The sequence below is a fragment of the Amblyraja radiata genome, chromosome 7 (genome assembly GCF_010909765.2).
Source record: "Amblyraja radiata isolate CabotCenter1 chromosome 7, sAmbRad1.1.pri, whole genome shotgun sequence".
NCBI classification, from domain to species: Eukaryota; Metazoa; Chordata; class Chondrichthyes; order Rajiformes; family Rajidae; genus Amblyraja; species Amblyraja radiata.
The window spans coordinates 5,653,226-5,666,368 of NC_045962.1; the positions used below are offsets into that span (position 1 = coordinate 5,653,226).

Sequence of the window (13,143 nt, forward strand, 5' to 3'; positions counted from 1 at the left end):
ACTGCACACAATACTCCAGGTGAGGTCTCACCAGGGCCCTGTAAAACTGCAGTAGGACCTCCTTGCTCCTAAACGCAAATCATTTCGCTATGAAGACCAACATGCCATTTGCTTTCTTCACTGCATACTTACTTTCAGTGACTGATGTACAAGGATACCCAGGTCTTGCTGCACTTCCTCTTTTCCTAATCTGACACCATTCAGATAATAATCTGCCTTCTAGTTCTTGCCACCAAAGTGAATGATCTCACATTTATCCATATTATACTGCATCTGCCACACTTCTGCCCACTCACCCAACCTATCCTAATCACCCTGCAACCTCATAGCATCCTCCTCGCAGGTCACACTGCCACCCAGCTTTGTGTCATCCTCAAACTTGGCAATGTTACATTTAATTCCTTCATCTAAATTGTTAATATGTATTGTAAATAACTGGAGTCCCAGCTCTGAACATTGCGGCACCCCACTAGTCACTGCCTGCCATTCTGAAAAGGACCCGTTAATTTCTACTCTTTGCTTCCTGTCTGCCAACCAGTTCTTTATCCAAGTCAATGGCCTACCCCCAATACCATGTTTTCTAATTTTGCACACATTCAAATTGATTAGTGTTTCAACTGAAATTATGGGCTTAAAAATTAAACTGTGTATTTTCTAGCTTGGCAGTATATTTTGGGCATGACATTTTCGCTATGAAAAATGCAATCGCTTTAATTTTTAGTAAAAATAATGATGCCTCTGCAATCTAAGTTACTTTTACTTCCTAGAGAAAAGTATCCTTGAATGAAAAAAGAAAATGCTGGAAACAATCAGCAGGTCAGGCAGCATGCGTGGAAAGACAAACAGTTAATGTTTCAGGTCAAAGATTGTATTGATAATATAACTTGTTCAACACACATGTTAGTGAAATATTATAACAGTATAAGATAATTATGATGTCTAATCAGTTCATTTTATTCAGCTTAACCTGTAGATGTAAGGCCTCCTTTCGTGCCGCAAAACATCCCAACAAAATGAGCACGTGTTATCAGGATTTTTTAAATCAATTTGCATATTGAGAGAGACTTGGTCAAAAGTTTTAAGTACTGAAAAACAGACGGGCCACTTTGGAGAAGGGATTCCAAAGTTAGGACCTTTTGCAGCTGAAGGCATCTCCATTGAGAGTAATGCAGAAACATTTAGCGATGAGAAATTCAAAATGATTCATCATGAGGTGAAAATCAGAGGGGCAGAGATATACTGGAAAGATTGGAGGAAATTAGTACTGGAAAGCTAAAGTCCCAAAAGGATTTCAAAATAAGGATGAGAACTTTACATTTGATGCATTGCTAACCACTAGATCAGGGATGATGGCCGTACAGGATCTAGCATCAGTTCAACCAGAGGAATCATGCTTGGATGAAGATTACAAATCAGAAATATAAGACAGTGATGGCAGAGATAATAACTGGTCTTGGTGAAGGTGTTTATGTGTGGTTCAAAGCTCCTACCAGCACCAATACGACATCAAGCTTTTGAACATGCTGACTCTGTTTTGCAAATTTGGCAAGGACAGAAATAATTAGTAGCTAATTTTATTGAGACAAAAACAGTAACTTTAATCTCAAAGATTAGTTGAAGGAAGTTAATGCTTAAACAATGCTGCGTGATGGACAAGCCACCAAACAGTTGAGAGATAGTGGAATCAAGAGGAGCCATGATGAAGTAAAGCAGGATGTCACCTGTGTAGGTAAGAACATTGGGCAATGTGTATTGGCACGGCCAATGGATGATAACTACGAAGATCTACGGATGCCTCGTGGAGATAATATAAGAGGAATGGGGCAAGAAACCATTGCAGACATAGACTGACCGTTCACTGATGTGTTGCAGATTTCTGAGTAAATCTTTACACTTCATATCCTATCTGGATGGAAGCTACACAGAGGTTTTTAATTACCTTTTCTTCCCCCTCCAGAATTTGCAACGGGAAAGTGGTGAGAATGAATTAATCAAACAGTGGGTCAAGTACATCTGTAGGTTTTTTTAGAGATACAGCGCGGTAACGGGCCCTTTGGCCCACCGAGTCCGAACTGACCAGTGACCCCTGCACATTAACACTACCCTAAATGTACTTGGGACAATTTTACATTTATACCAAGACAATTAACGTACACAGCTGTAGGAAACTGAAGATCTTGGAGAAAACCCACGCAGGTCTCGGAGATAGTGTACAAACTCCATACTGACAGCGCCTGTAGTCAGGATCGAACCCGGGTCTCTGGCTCTGTTTGGCAGTGCAGTAGCTCTACCGCTACACTGCCCATGTTTTGATACAACCAAAAATTCTAAATAGTAATAGATAGATGCAAAAATAATATTTGTTAATTCATTTCTGTAAGGGCATAGGGCTGAACTTCAAGTATCATCTTCTGATGATCAAGAAAGTTTATTAAGATGTGTCCAGAGATAGCTTCTTCTGATGATGATGGTATTATCTTTGGTAGAAAATAAGTGAATTTTAGAGGTCGAAAAAAAATAAAGGGATAACTATCAGAATTTAAAGTACAAAACTATTTTAATGCTAAATAGGAACTTTAGTGCTGGTCTTTAAGGTGGCAGATGCTTGAAGAATTATTATTTTCACTGAACTCCATTGCAACAAGGAGATCATAAATATTTGATCTCGAAGTAGGAGTAGGCCACTTGGCATCTCAAAGCAGTTCAGCTCTTCTGTAAGATCATAAATGATCTGATTTTAACCCAGTCCTGGTAATATTTCAGCCCCGTTTAATAAGAACCCATCTTCCTCTGCCTTGAAATTCGTACAAGACTCTGCTTCTACCTACTTCAGAGAAGACATTTCCAAAGACACTCCACTCTGAGAGAAAAACAGATCTTTCCTCTCTAATTTAAACAGTCCATCTGTAATTTCTAAATGGTAATTCCTAGTTTTAAATTGTCCTACAAGAGGAAACATCCTCTCCACATCCACACTGTGACAGTTTAAACCGGAGTTTCTATATTTTCTTTATGACGGATATACAGCTAAATGTTCAGTAGTTTCTTGCTTTCCATCTCCCCTTTTGGAGTTGTATCTATTTTCTAATCTAATGGAACCTCCCCTGAATCTTCCTATATTTAAGATTTTGCATGAGGTCCATCAGGGTAGGGTACTTTTCAGGTTAGAGCTCTAACATTTTGCTTTGTCCCACTTTCCTGGTGATTGTTATTTCTCAATCTTTTACCTCTCTTAAAATGCCCGATTTTATAGCTATTTTTAGGAATTATTTATATCTTCTCTGGTGAAGAGCAATGCAAAATATTTGTTTAATTCATCTATTATGTCCATGATTTTCATTTAAACTTATTTTTAAAAACAACATTCAATCACATCAAAGCATGGATAAAATATTTTTAAAACGTGACTAACTATTTTAATTTTAATTTCACAGAAGCGTTTTTAGTTTAAAGTGGAATTTTCAAGAATGTGCTTTCCAAAAGGCAGTAAAATAATTTGTCTTGTATGCAATGTCTTGTATTCTGTGATGAATGAGCATAAAGACACTGTAATATTACCTGCCTTCCTTAGCACTGCTTGATAATGTGTGGTCATTTATTCCTGATGTATTGCAGATCCAAATCCTCACAGGTGGTAAATTTGCTGTAGTGTCAACTTTTCTAGTTGCACCTTAGTAATCATTTTTTTTATAAACCCTATTGATATCTGCATACACTGCTGGAATAGGAAAAGAACATAGAACAGTACCTATTGTTTAGAAGGATTCAGAGTCGAAATGTCACTAATCTATGTTCTCCAGAGATGCTGCCTGACCCACTGAATTACTCCAGCACTTTGTGTCCATTTTTGTAAACAGCATCTGCAGTTCCTTGTTTCTTCATAGAACAGGACAGCATAATAACGGACCCTTCAGCCCACAATGTCCATGCTGAACATGATGTCAAATTAAACTAATCTCTGTCTACACATAATCCATATCCCTCCATTCCCTGCATATTCATGTGCCTATCTATAAGCCTCTTAAATGCCATTATCATATCTTCCTCCACCATCATCCCTGGCAGTGTATTCCAGGTACCCACTATTCTCAGCTTAAAAAATAACTTGCCCCACACATCTCCTTTAAATTTTCCCCCTCTCACCTTAAAGCTATGCCCTCTTGTTCTTGACATTACCATCCTGGGAAAATGGTTTTGACTGTCTACCTCATTTATGATTTTCATAATTTTATATACTTTAAGGTCTCCTCTTAATCTCCAATGATCCAGAGAAAACAAGCTTGTTCTTGTAGCTAATACTCACTAATCCAAGCAGCATTCTTGTAAATCTCTTCTGCACCCTCTCCAAAGCCTTCGCATCCTTCTTGTAATGGGGCGACCAGAACTGCAAACAGCACCCTGAATGTAGTCCAACCAGAGTCCTATAAAGCTGCGACATGACTTCCTGACTCTTATACTCAATGACCCGACCGTATATTTACTTTACCACTATTATTTTTTTATTACCACTTTCAGGGAGCTATGCACTTGGAATCCAAGATCCCTCTGAACATCAGTACTTTTAAGAATCTTGCCATTAACTCTATACTTTCCCATTATATTAAACCTACCAAAGTGCAACACCTTATGCCCCTGTCCCACTTAGGAAACCTGAACGGAAACCTCTGGAGACTTTGCGCCCCACCCAAGGTTTCCGTGCGGTTCCCGGAGGTTTTTGTCAGTCTCCCTACCTGCTTCCACTACCTGCAACCTCCGGCAACCACCTGCAACCTCCGGGAACCGCACGGAAACCTTGGTTGGGGCGCAAAGTCTCCAGAGGTTTCCGTTCAGGTTTCCTAAGTGAGACAGGGGCATTACACTTGCTAGGATTGAACTCAGTTTTAAAGCATCAGGATGCTTTAATGCAGGTTGTGGCGCTATTCTGGAGGTGGGAAGTGGAAGATAGAGTTAATTTATCCTCATGGGCACATATGTTTGCCCCATTTCAAACATGATTAGAATTAATAAGAGAGTTGGGTGGATTTGCAGATAATAGTGATATGGTTCGCTCTGTGCAGGATGCCACTGGGAGGAGCCCAGAAAAGCGTTCAGCTTTGCCGAGACCTGCTTCGATCTTGACCGTTCGCCGAACTCCACCGGAAGAAAAGGATGCACATTTTGTTCCAGTTACTAGCCCGGTTTATTCTGTACCGAGGAGACCAACAAGTTAGTTTTCATATTTCTGTTCGAAACGTCATGAATGACTAAATTTTTGAACCCAGGCATTATGTTGCGTTTTCAAACATGTGAGCATTAAGGTAGAAGGGCATTACACAGTTGCACTGCATTCCCTGTGCCTTTACTGTGCTCCAACTTAATGCTTTCAAAATGAACGTGGCATGCAATTTTGTGTAATTACTGTAGAGGAAAGCCAAAAATGCCAGTAGACCTTTTTTTAGAGATCTGATCAGTAGAAATCATCCTCACAAATGTGTTCTTTTTCTCCTGCTTCCAAGACGGTCATTTTGTTTAATATAGTTATATATGCTTTTAATATATTTTGTGTTATTCTTAACTGAACAAGGAAAAACATGCAAAGTTATGAATCATTCCGGTTTGCTGGATGTTACTTAAAAATATTTCACTTTTCGTACGTTAATATTTTCAGCAGTGCAGTTCTTTAATCTTCACTTTAACTATCATATATTTGGTCATGAATAATCAATCTTCAATTTATCAAGTTGCCAGAAACCTGAAATTAAAACAGATTGCTGCTCCAGTTGCAAATCTTCTTTCCTGGAGATTTCTGGAACACCTGCCCACACCAGTCCTATTACCTGCTTTAGTTCCATTGTCCATCCCTCAGAAATTCTTCACTGCCATGAACAGCAATTTTTCAATAAATACATTGAAGTTTTTATCTCCTCTATAACAATATTCAGACCGAGTGGTCATGGTGCAGAACCTCTACTTGGTCCTCATGCATATTAAACTTCCAGCTGCCTCTCAGATTTTCCATTCCAGTACTCACCCTGATCTCCTTGTCTTTATGGTCCTCCCATCCTCCAATAAGCTTCAATGAAACAAAGGAAAGTAGCACTGTATTTTTCACTTGAGGCAGTGTACAGCTTTCCAGGTTCAATATTAGCAGTCAAATATATCAAAGGCAGAGATGAGAGTTGAACCTAACAGGGTCTACACTAAATATTTTGACTTCAGTCAGTATCATAGTGCACCATGCTGACACAACATTAGCACCTTGCGGATCTGGGAACTGTCCATAGGCATCTTACAGAAGAATCACAGTTTGAGTTGTTGGCAAAATTGTCTCTTTTATTTATGTTTCATTACAATTTGGTGCATTTCAAGGTATGTGCTAGCATTTTCCTGGCAGCCTGTTGTACTGTGCACTTTCAGATCACTCCCCTACCACTGTTTAAATAGGAATGCAGAATAATTTACTGAACACATGAAAAATGCTAAAGTGCAATATAGAGACAAGGATATTAGACCAGTTACTCAGAACTCATGCATATGGATCTTGAGCAAGCCAGTTTTATTAAGAGTTTGAAAAAAAAATGGAAAATAGGATATGCTATACAGATTACAAGTATAATGATCATGATCTATTTTTCCCTGCTGATTTGCTTACTACAAATGTAAGCCCCTTATTTACATTTGGTCTGTTCTCTACCACCTTGTAGCTATAAGGACTGAGCCAAGAAATGACCAAAGGGGTCATGGGATGACCAGATCGCGAGCACATGCAGGTATCCTATTGTCTAGCCCTATTGAATGGTTTATAAAAGTAACCGATTTTCTGCATGACGGACTTGGTGTAGCTCACATGGAGCAATCAGAACCATGAATGAATGGATGTAATGGTATTTTGATTTCCAGTTGCACAGAGCACGGATGGGCTTCTAGACTTATATTGTGGGCTAAGAACTAATGCAAGAAAAATTGAATTTCAATCCTTTCTCTGTCGTAATGTAATTCTCAAAGATGTACATCATGGAAATGCTTATTTAACCTACTCATCAATATTCCATAAATTCAGCCGAAAGATGTGATGATTACCTTAATGTATTCTGGATAATAATGTTTGTTGGCATGTACAAACGCTATGTTAGACACAAAATACTGGAGAAACTCAGCGGGACAGGCAGCATCTCTGAAGAAGGGGCTCAGCCCGAAAAGTCACCCATTCATTCTCTCCAGAGATGCTGCCTGTCCCCACCCTACACCAGTCTGAAGAAGGGTTTCGGCCCGAAACGTTGCCTATTTCCTTCGCTCCATGCTGCTGCACCCGCTGAGTTTCTCCAGCACTTTTGTCTACCTTCGATTTTCCAGCATCTGCAGTTCCTTCTTAAACAACATGCTGCCTGTCCCGCTGAGTTGCTCCAGCATTTTGTGTCTATCTTTGGTGTAAACCAGTATCTGCAGTTCCCTCCTATACAGAGGTTATGTTGTTGTTTTAAACAAAACTTCTATACAATATGTGTATTTTTTAAAGGCTCTGAATCAGCACGCTCCAGGTCAGCAAGAAGCGGCACTGTTACGCCATCCACACCTGGATCTACTGCAGTCACGCCGGGCACACCGCCCAGTTACTCTCGCACACCGGGTAGCCGGACCCCGCGCACTCCCGGCACTCCTGGCACACACAAGTCTCCCATTCTTGTGCCCACAGAAAGGAAAGTGGCTATTATCCGCACTCCCCCAAAATCTCCTCTTACTCCAAAGCAGCTCCGTGTTATCAACCAGCCTATGCCAGATCTGAAAAACATCAAGTCCAAAATTGGATCAATTGACAACCTGAAACTTCAACCAAGAGGAGCGCAGGTATGGGACTGGAATATTTTGCACTTCTGTAAAGTATACTAGGATTTGATGGCATTCGTGATACTATCAGCAGTACTTCATTTAGGGAAAGAAAAATCAAATCTTAAGGTTTTAAATAATTTGCTGCATTTGTTTTATTTCTATAGCCCTGCCCTTTGATTTCAGATCATGGTATTGTATTAATCTTCGTGCTGGTTTTGGACCTGTTGTTGACAATCTGGTAAAAGATGATACCAAGTCAAATCTAATGGACCAGTAGCAATTGGTTTGCTTACATTTTTCACTTAAAGAAAAAGGTTTGTATACAGTATGACAAGAGAGGAGATATTAAATGGGATGAGTAATCTATCCTTGAACAAAAAGGAAACAACTTTGCAGCTGAGTCTATCCTAAAACCTTGATTTTAAATAAAACCATAGGTTTTGAATTAATCCTAATTCAGTTCAGTTATTTTATAATTATGACCATTAATTAATGGCAGATATTCTGTAGTTCAGTCAATACCAGTAACTCCATACTCATAACATATGAATAACTGAGCTGCTTTGCTTTGTGTTTTATGATATTAAGAGAAAACAATGAAACTGTGGTACAGAGATCATTTCTGCCCCGTCTCAGCTTATCTGCACTGAAACTCCCACCTCTGCCTCTGTTACATTTGACTGCTCAAGTGCCTCCCTTGTTTTGTCCTTCATGAGGTCATTCAAACTACAGCTGCACATGCCCCCTGGCTTGCATGTTCCCACTCACCATGACCTAACCAACCCACCAGTTCGAGAAATACATCAGTGTTAAAATTCTCACTTTTGCTTTCACCCTTGGCCTTGCAGTTCCATACCATTCCTTGCACCCTGTAACCTTCTTGGAGAAGTAGTCCTGTCATACTGGCCTCCTGATCATGCCCAAATGTAGTTATACCATCACTGGCACAGTGAATCCAGTTGCTAATGACCCAAAGTCACTTCTTAGGTTCCCAAGCCTCACTTTCCTTCTTTACAGTGGTCTTTCAAAAGCTTTAACAAAGAGGTAGATTGGAGGTAAATCTCTTCTGTATCCTTTCCAAAACATCCCACCCTTCCTTTACGGGGTGACCAGTACAGCACACAATATTCCAAATGTAGGATAACCCATTTTATACACCTGAGCGTTTGCTTTCAGGCTATTACATAGAATGTCCCAACTAATGAAGGCAAGCAGACCAGATGCCTTCTTTACCACCCTATCTATTCTATTTGTGTTGCCACTTCCATAGAACTGTGGACCTGCACCCTGGGATAGCACTGTAGATCATTGCTACCAAGGTTCCTGCTACCAACTGTAGACGCTCCCCTTACATTTGATCTCCCAGTGTGCAGCTCCTCACATTTGTCTGGCTTAAACTCCATCGTCCAATTCTCTGCTCATATGTGCAGCTGATCTGTATCCTGCTGCATTATTTGAAAATCTTCATTGTCCACCATTTCATGGATTTTTAAATTGGCTGAAAATGTACTCATCAGCTCATCTACATTTTAATCTAAGTTATCTGTATGGGTCATCATAAACAACAAGGTTCCTGACGCCGATTTCTGCAAAACACCATTGATCACAGAGGTCCAGTCACAGAAATACTCCTCCACCATCACCCTATCTTCATTCTGAGATAAGTTCCTTCCACTATTCACCCGAGGTGAGATCCATGTGTGGAGCACAGTCATACTTGGATTCTCTTGTATCTCTGTTCTCCAATTCTCCATTCGAGAAACACCACTTGCATTCTTCGCCAAAGTAGACCCAATATCTCCTCCTCAACATGCTCCAGATTATTACCATATCCCCATACTGATCTCACTGCCATCCACATTCTTATCTGATGCATAGTACTTGTTCAGTTCCTCGTCCAATTCTCTGGCTCCAGGCATAAATTCCCTTCTATGTCCATAAGCAATGCTACCCACTCCCTAGTTACCCTCTTGTTCTTAATATAGAATTTGGCCTGGGTACATGTATGTATACAATACAATACAATACCTTTTATTTGTCATTTGAACCTCACATGAGGTTCAAACAAAATTTGGTTTCTGCAGCCATACAAGAAAAGAACCAAGACACACACCAACACAATTTACACAAACATCCATCACAGTGAGTCTCCTCCTCACTGTGATGGAAGGCAAAGTCTTGTCTCTCCCCTGCTCTCCATTCCTCCCCGAAGTCGAGGTCAAAGCCCCCGGCGGGCGCTAGCAAGTCCGCGGCCACTCAAAGCCATGCCGGGCGATGTAAGGCCCTGCCCCGGGTCTTGGTGTTGGAGCCCCCGGCGGGCGCTAGCAAGTCCGCGGCAAATTAAATCCGCGCCAAATCAACCCCGCAATTCGGGCGGAAGAAGTCGCCGTTGCCGGTGCCCCACAAAGCAGTCTCCCACCGGGGACCCGCGAACTCCCGTTGTCACCATCCACCGGAGTCGGGTCGCAGCAGCGCGCCACCGCAGCTCTCCACGCTCCGAAGCCGGCCAGCTCCACGGAGGTAGGTCCGCTGCTCCACAGCTCCACAGGCTCCATGACTTGAGCCTCCAGGTCGTTCCGGTTGGAGGCCGCTCCACGGCGCTAGGCCCCAACTGGCAACGGAGACCCGACAGGGAAAAGGTCGGTTCTCCATGCAGGGAAGAGATTTAAAAGTTTCCCCCACCCCTCACACATACACATTTAAAAACCCGCTATAAACTAAACCCTCAACAGGACAAAAAAATAAAAAATACAGACAGACTGCAGAGGCCGCTGCGACGTCGGTCGCGCCGCCCATAGAAAAAATAAAAAAATAAATAAAAATATGTATGAGTGTACGCGCACATAGTTCAGTTGCCATTTGCACATGGAGCTTTTTACGCTGCATTTTCTTTTTTTTTAGTTATATTTCTACTGCCTCGTTAAACTAAGTTTATGTATGGCTAAAATCAAATAGTTGGAGAAATGTTTATTTAACATTAAGGGATGATAAATGTAAATGTTATGCTGTATGATATATCATTTGTGAGATAGTTCATTGCAGTGTGACTGAAGGTATAAAATATTTTTGTATGGTGTTCTTTAAACAGGAATTTTACGTAAAACTGTGTGAAAGAGGAAAACTTCGATATAAGGTTTTAAATGAGACAGTAGTAACCATCAATTAAAGCCATCTGTCATTTACTGCTGTCTTTTGATATTATAGAAAATTTTCTCAATCCAATTGGAATTAAAGCTTTCACCAGAAAATTGGAACTAAAATTCCTCTTTATAAGCAGAAACTGTGTGACAATGTATCTAATATTATTTTCAGTGGGTATTTTCTCACTGAATGACTAGTGTGTAGATATTGATTGGTGAAGTTCCTATCATTTCCAGGTACCTATAGCAAATGTAAAACCTGATTTTAGCCATATTCAGCCAAAATGTGGCTCGCTGGACAACATGCGTTATTCTCCCCTGGTTGGAAACGTGAGTCACTTGTTTACTTTGTAAACTGAGAATTCATTTGAGCAGCAAATTCTGTAATTATTATACAAAGTTCACATATGGAATTGCTTGCTTGCTTATCAATTAAAATGTCTGTTTGCTTTACATCATTTCATGCGAGATGTTGCTGTGAAGTATTATTTGACATTTTAAAAATACATGGATTTTCATGTATTTTGTTGTATGCATTGTACATAGCAATATTTAAATTCCATATTTTAAGACAATAGCAACATTTACTGTATGATCAGCATTTATAGAGGCAATAAACTTAATCTGGTTTTGTATTATGTCTATGATTCATCTCCATTATCTATGCAGTTAAACATTTTGATTCATTTCTTTGCAATAAACACTTATCTATATTTATGATGCAAATAGCCCAACATGTACCCAAAATGAAATAGAGATGTTTTGCATGTAGAAACATTGTATTGCTTGGGAATCTTTCTGTATTTTTTTGTTTTTTAATATTTTCACACAAAGGGTGGTGGGTGTATGGAACAAGCTGCCAGAGGCAGGAACTATCTCAACATTTAAGAAACAGTTCGACAGGTACATGGATAGGACAGGTTTGGAGGGATATGGACCAAATGTGGGCAGGTGGGACTAGTGTAGTTGGGATATGTTGGCTGGTGTGGGCAAGTTGGGCCGAAGGTCCTGTTTCCACTCTGTATCACTTTATGACCCTATTTCTAATTTATTTTTCCCATGGCACTATTTTGAAGAGTAGGGGAGTAAATCTCCAGGTTCTGGTCAACATTTATCTTTTAAAAGACATCACGAAAAACAGGTTATCTGGTTGTCATCATATTAATGACCATTACAAGCTTACTCTGTACAAATAGTTGTGGTGTTCCCCCTACAATATAAAAATGACTCCACTTTAGAACAACTGAATTAGCTGTAAAGTCCTGAGTGATGTCTCGAGGTCATAAATAACTGCATGTAAATCTTTTAGAAATAAAAGAAAACAAATATCAACTTTTGTTCTATAAATGACCTAAACTGCTAACCACATCCGTGAAGGAAAGAACTGCAGATGCTGGTTTAAATCGAAGTTAGACACAAAATGCTGGAGTAACTCAGTGGGTCAGGCAGCATCTCTGGAGAGTAGGAATGGGTGACGTTTTGGGTCAAGAACCTTGTTCAGTCCCGACCCGAAACGTCACCCATTCCTTCTCTCCAGAGATGCTGCCTGACCCGCTGTGTTAACCACATCAGTGAATTTGTCTTCATTCTAAAAATCACAATGTTTGCAGTAGTTTTATGTTCTGCTAATCTAATCCATCCAGTTTATGAAAACATTCCTCAAAAAAATCCTAAAATGCTTGACACTTTAGAATCATAGAGTCATACAGCGTGGAAACAGGTCCTTCGGACCAACTTGCCAAGATGCCCAATCTACAAAAGTGCTACCTGTCTGTATTTGACCATATCTCTCTAAATCTTTCCTGTCCGTTTACCTCTTCATGTCTGATAGGTATTTGAAGCATTTATAGTTTTTAAAAGTTTAGTTTATTGCCACGTTTATCGAGGTATAGTGAAAAGATTTTGTTGCATAAAGACAATACATGATTACAATTGAGCCATTTACAGTGTATAGATACATGATAAGGGAATTAACATTTAGTGCAAGGTAAAGCCAATAAAGTCCTATCAAGGATAGTCCGAGGATCACCAATGAGGTAGATAGTTTTCCTTTTGATACCTTTTATCTGCGCCATTAATCTTAAATATTTTCTATCAAATCATTTCAATCTTCTCTCCACCATCCAACATTCTTTGCCTCCTGCGTGTTAAAACAATATTTCCAACTGATATTACAGATGTTAATGTTATCGTACCT

At 39.9% G+C, this 13,143-nt stretch overlaps 1 protein-coding gene across 9 annotated transcripts in view; it reads left to right on the forward strand.

Moving 5' to 3' along the window:
* Positions 1-13,143, forward strand: part of map2 (microtubule associated protein 2) — a 294,566-nt gene that overhangs the window by 267,795 nt on the left and 13,628 nt on the right. For 8 of the 9 annotated variants that reach the window (XM_033023599.1, XM_033023607.1, XM_033023604.1 and 5 more), the window contains 4 exons: positions 5,058-5,205; positions 6,684-6,749; positions 7,496-7,824; positions 11,184-11,276. In XM_033023599.1, coding sequence (XP_032879490.1) covers positions 5,058-5,205; positions 6,684-6,749; positions 7,496-7,824; positions 11,184-11,276 — 636 coding nt within the window. Of the gene's footprint in view, positions 1-5,057; positions 5,206-6,683; positions 6,750-7,495; positions 7,826-11,180; positions 11,277-13,143 lie in introns of all 9 variants that reach the window. The other variant, XR_004412492.1, reaches the window with a different exon arrangement.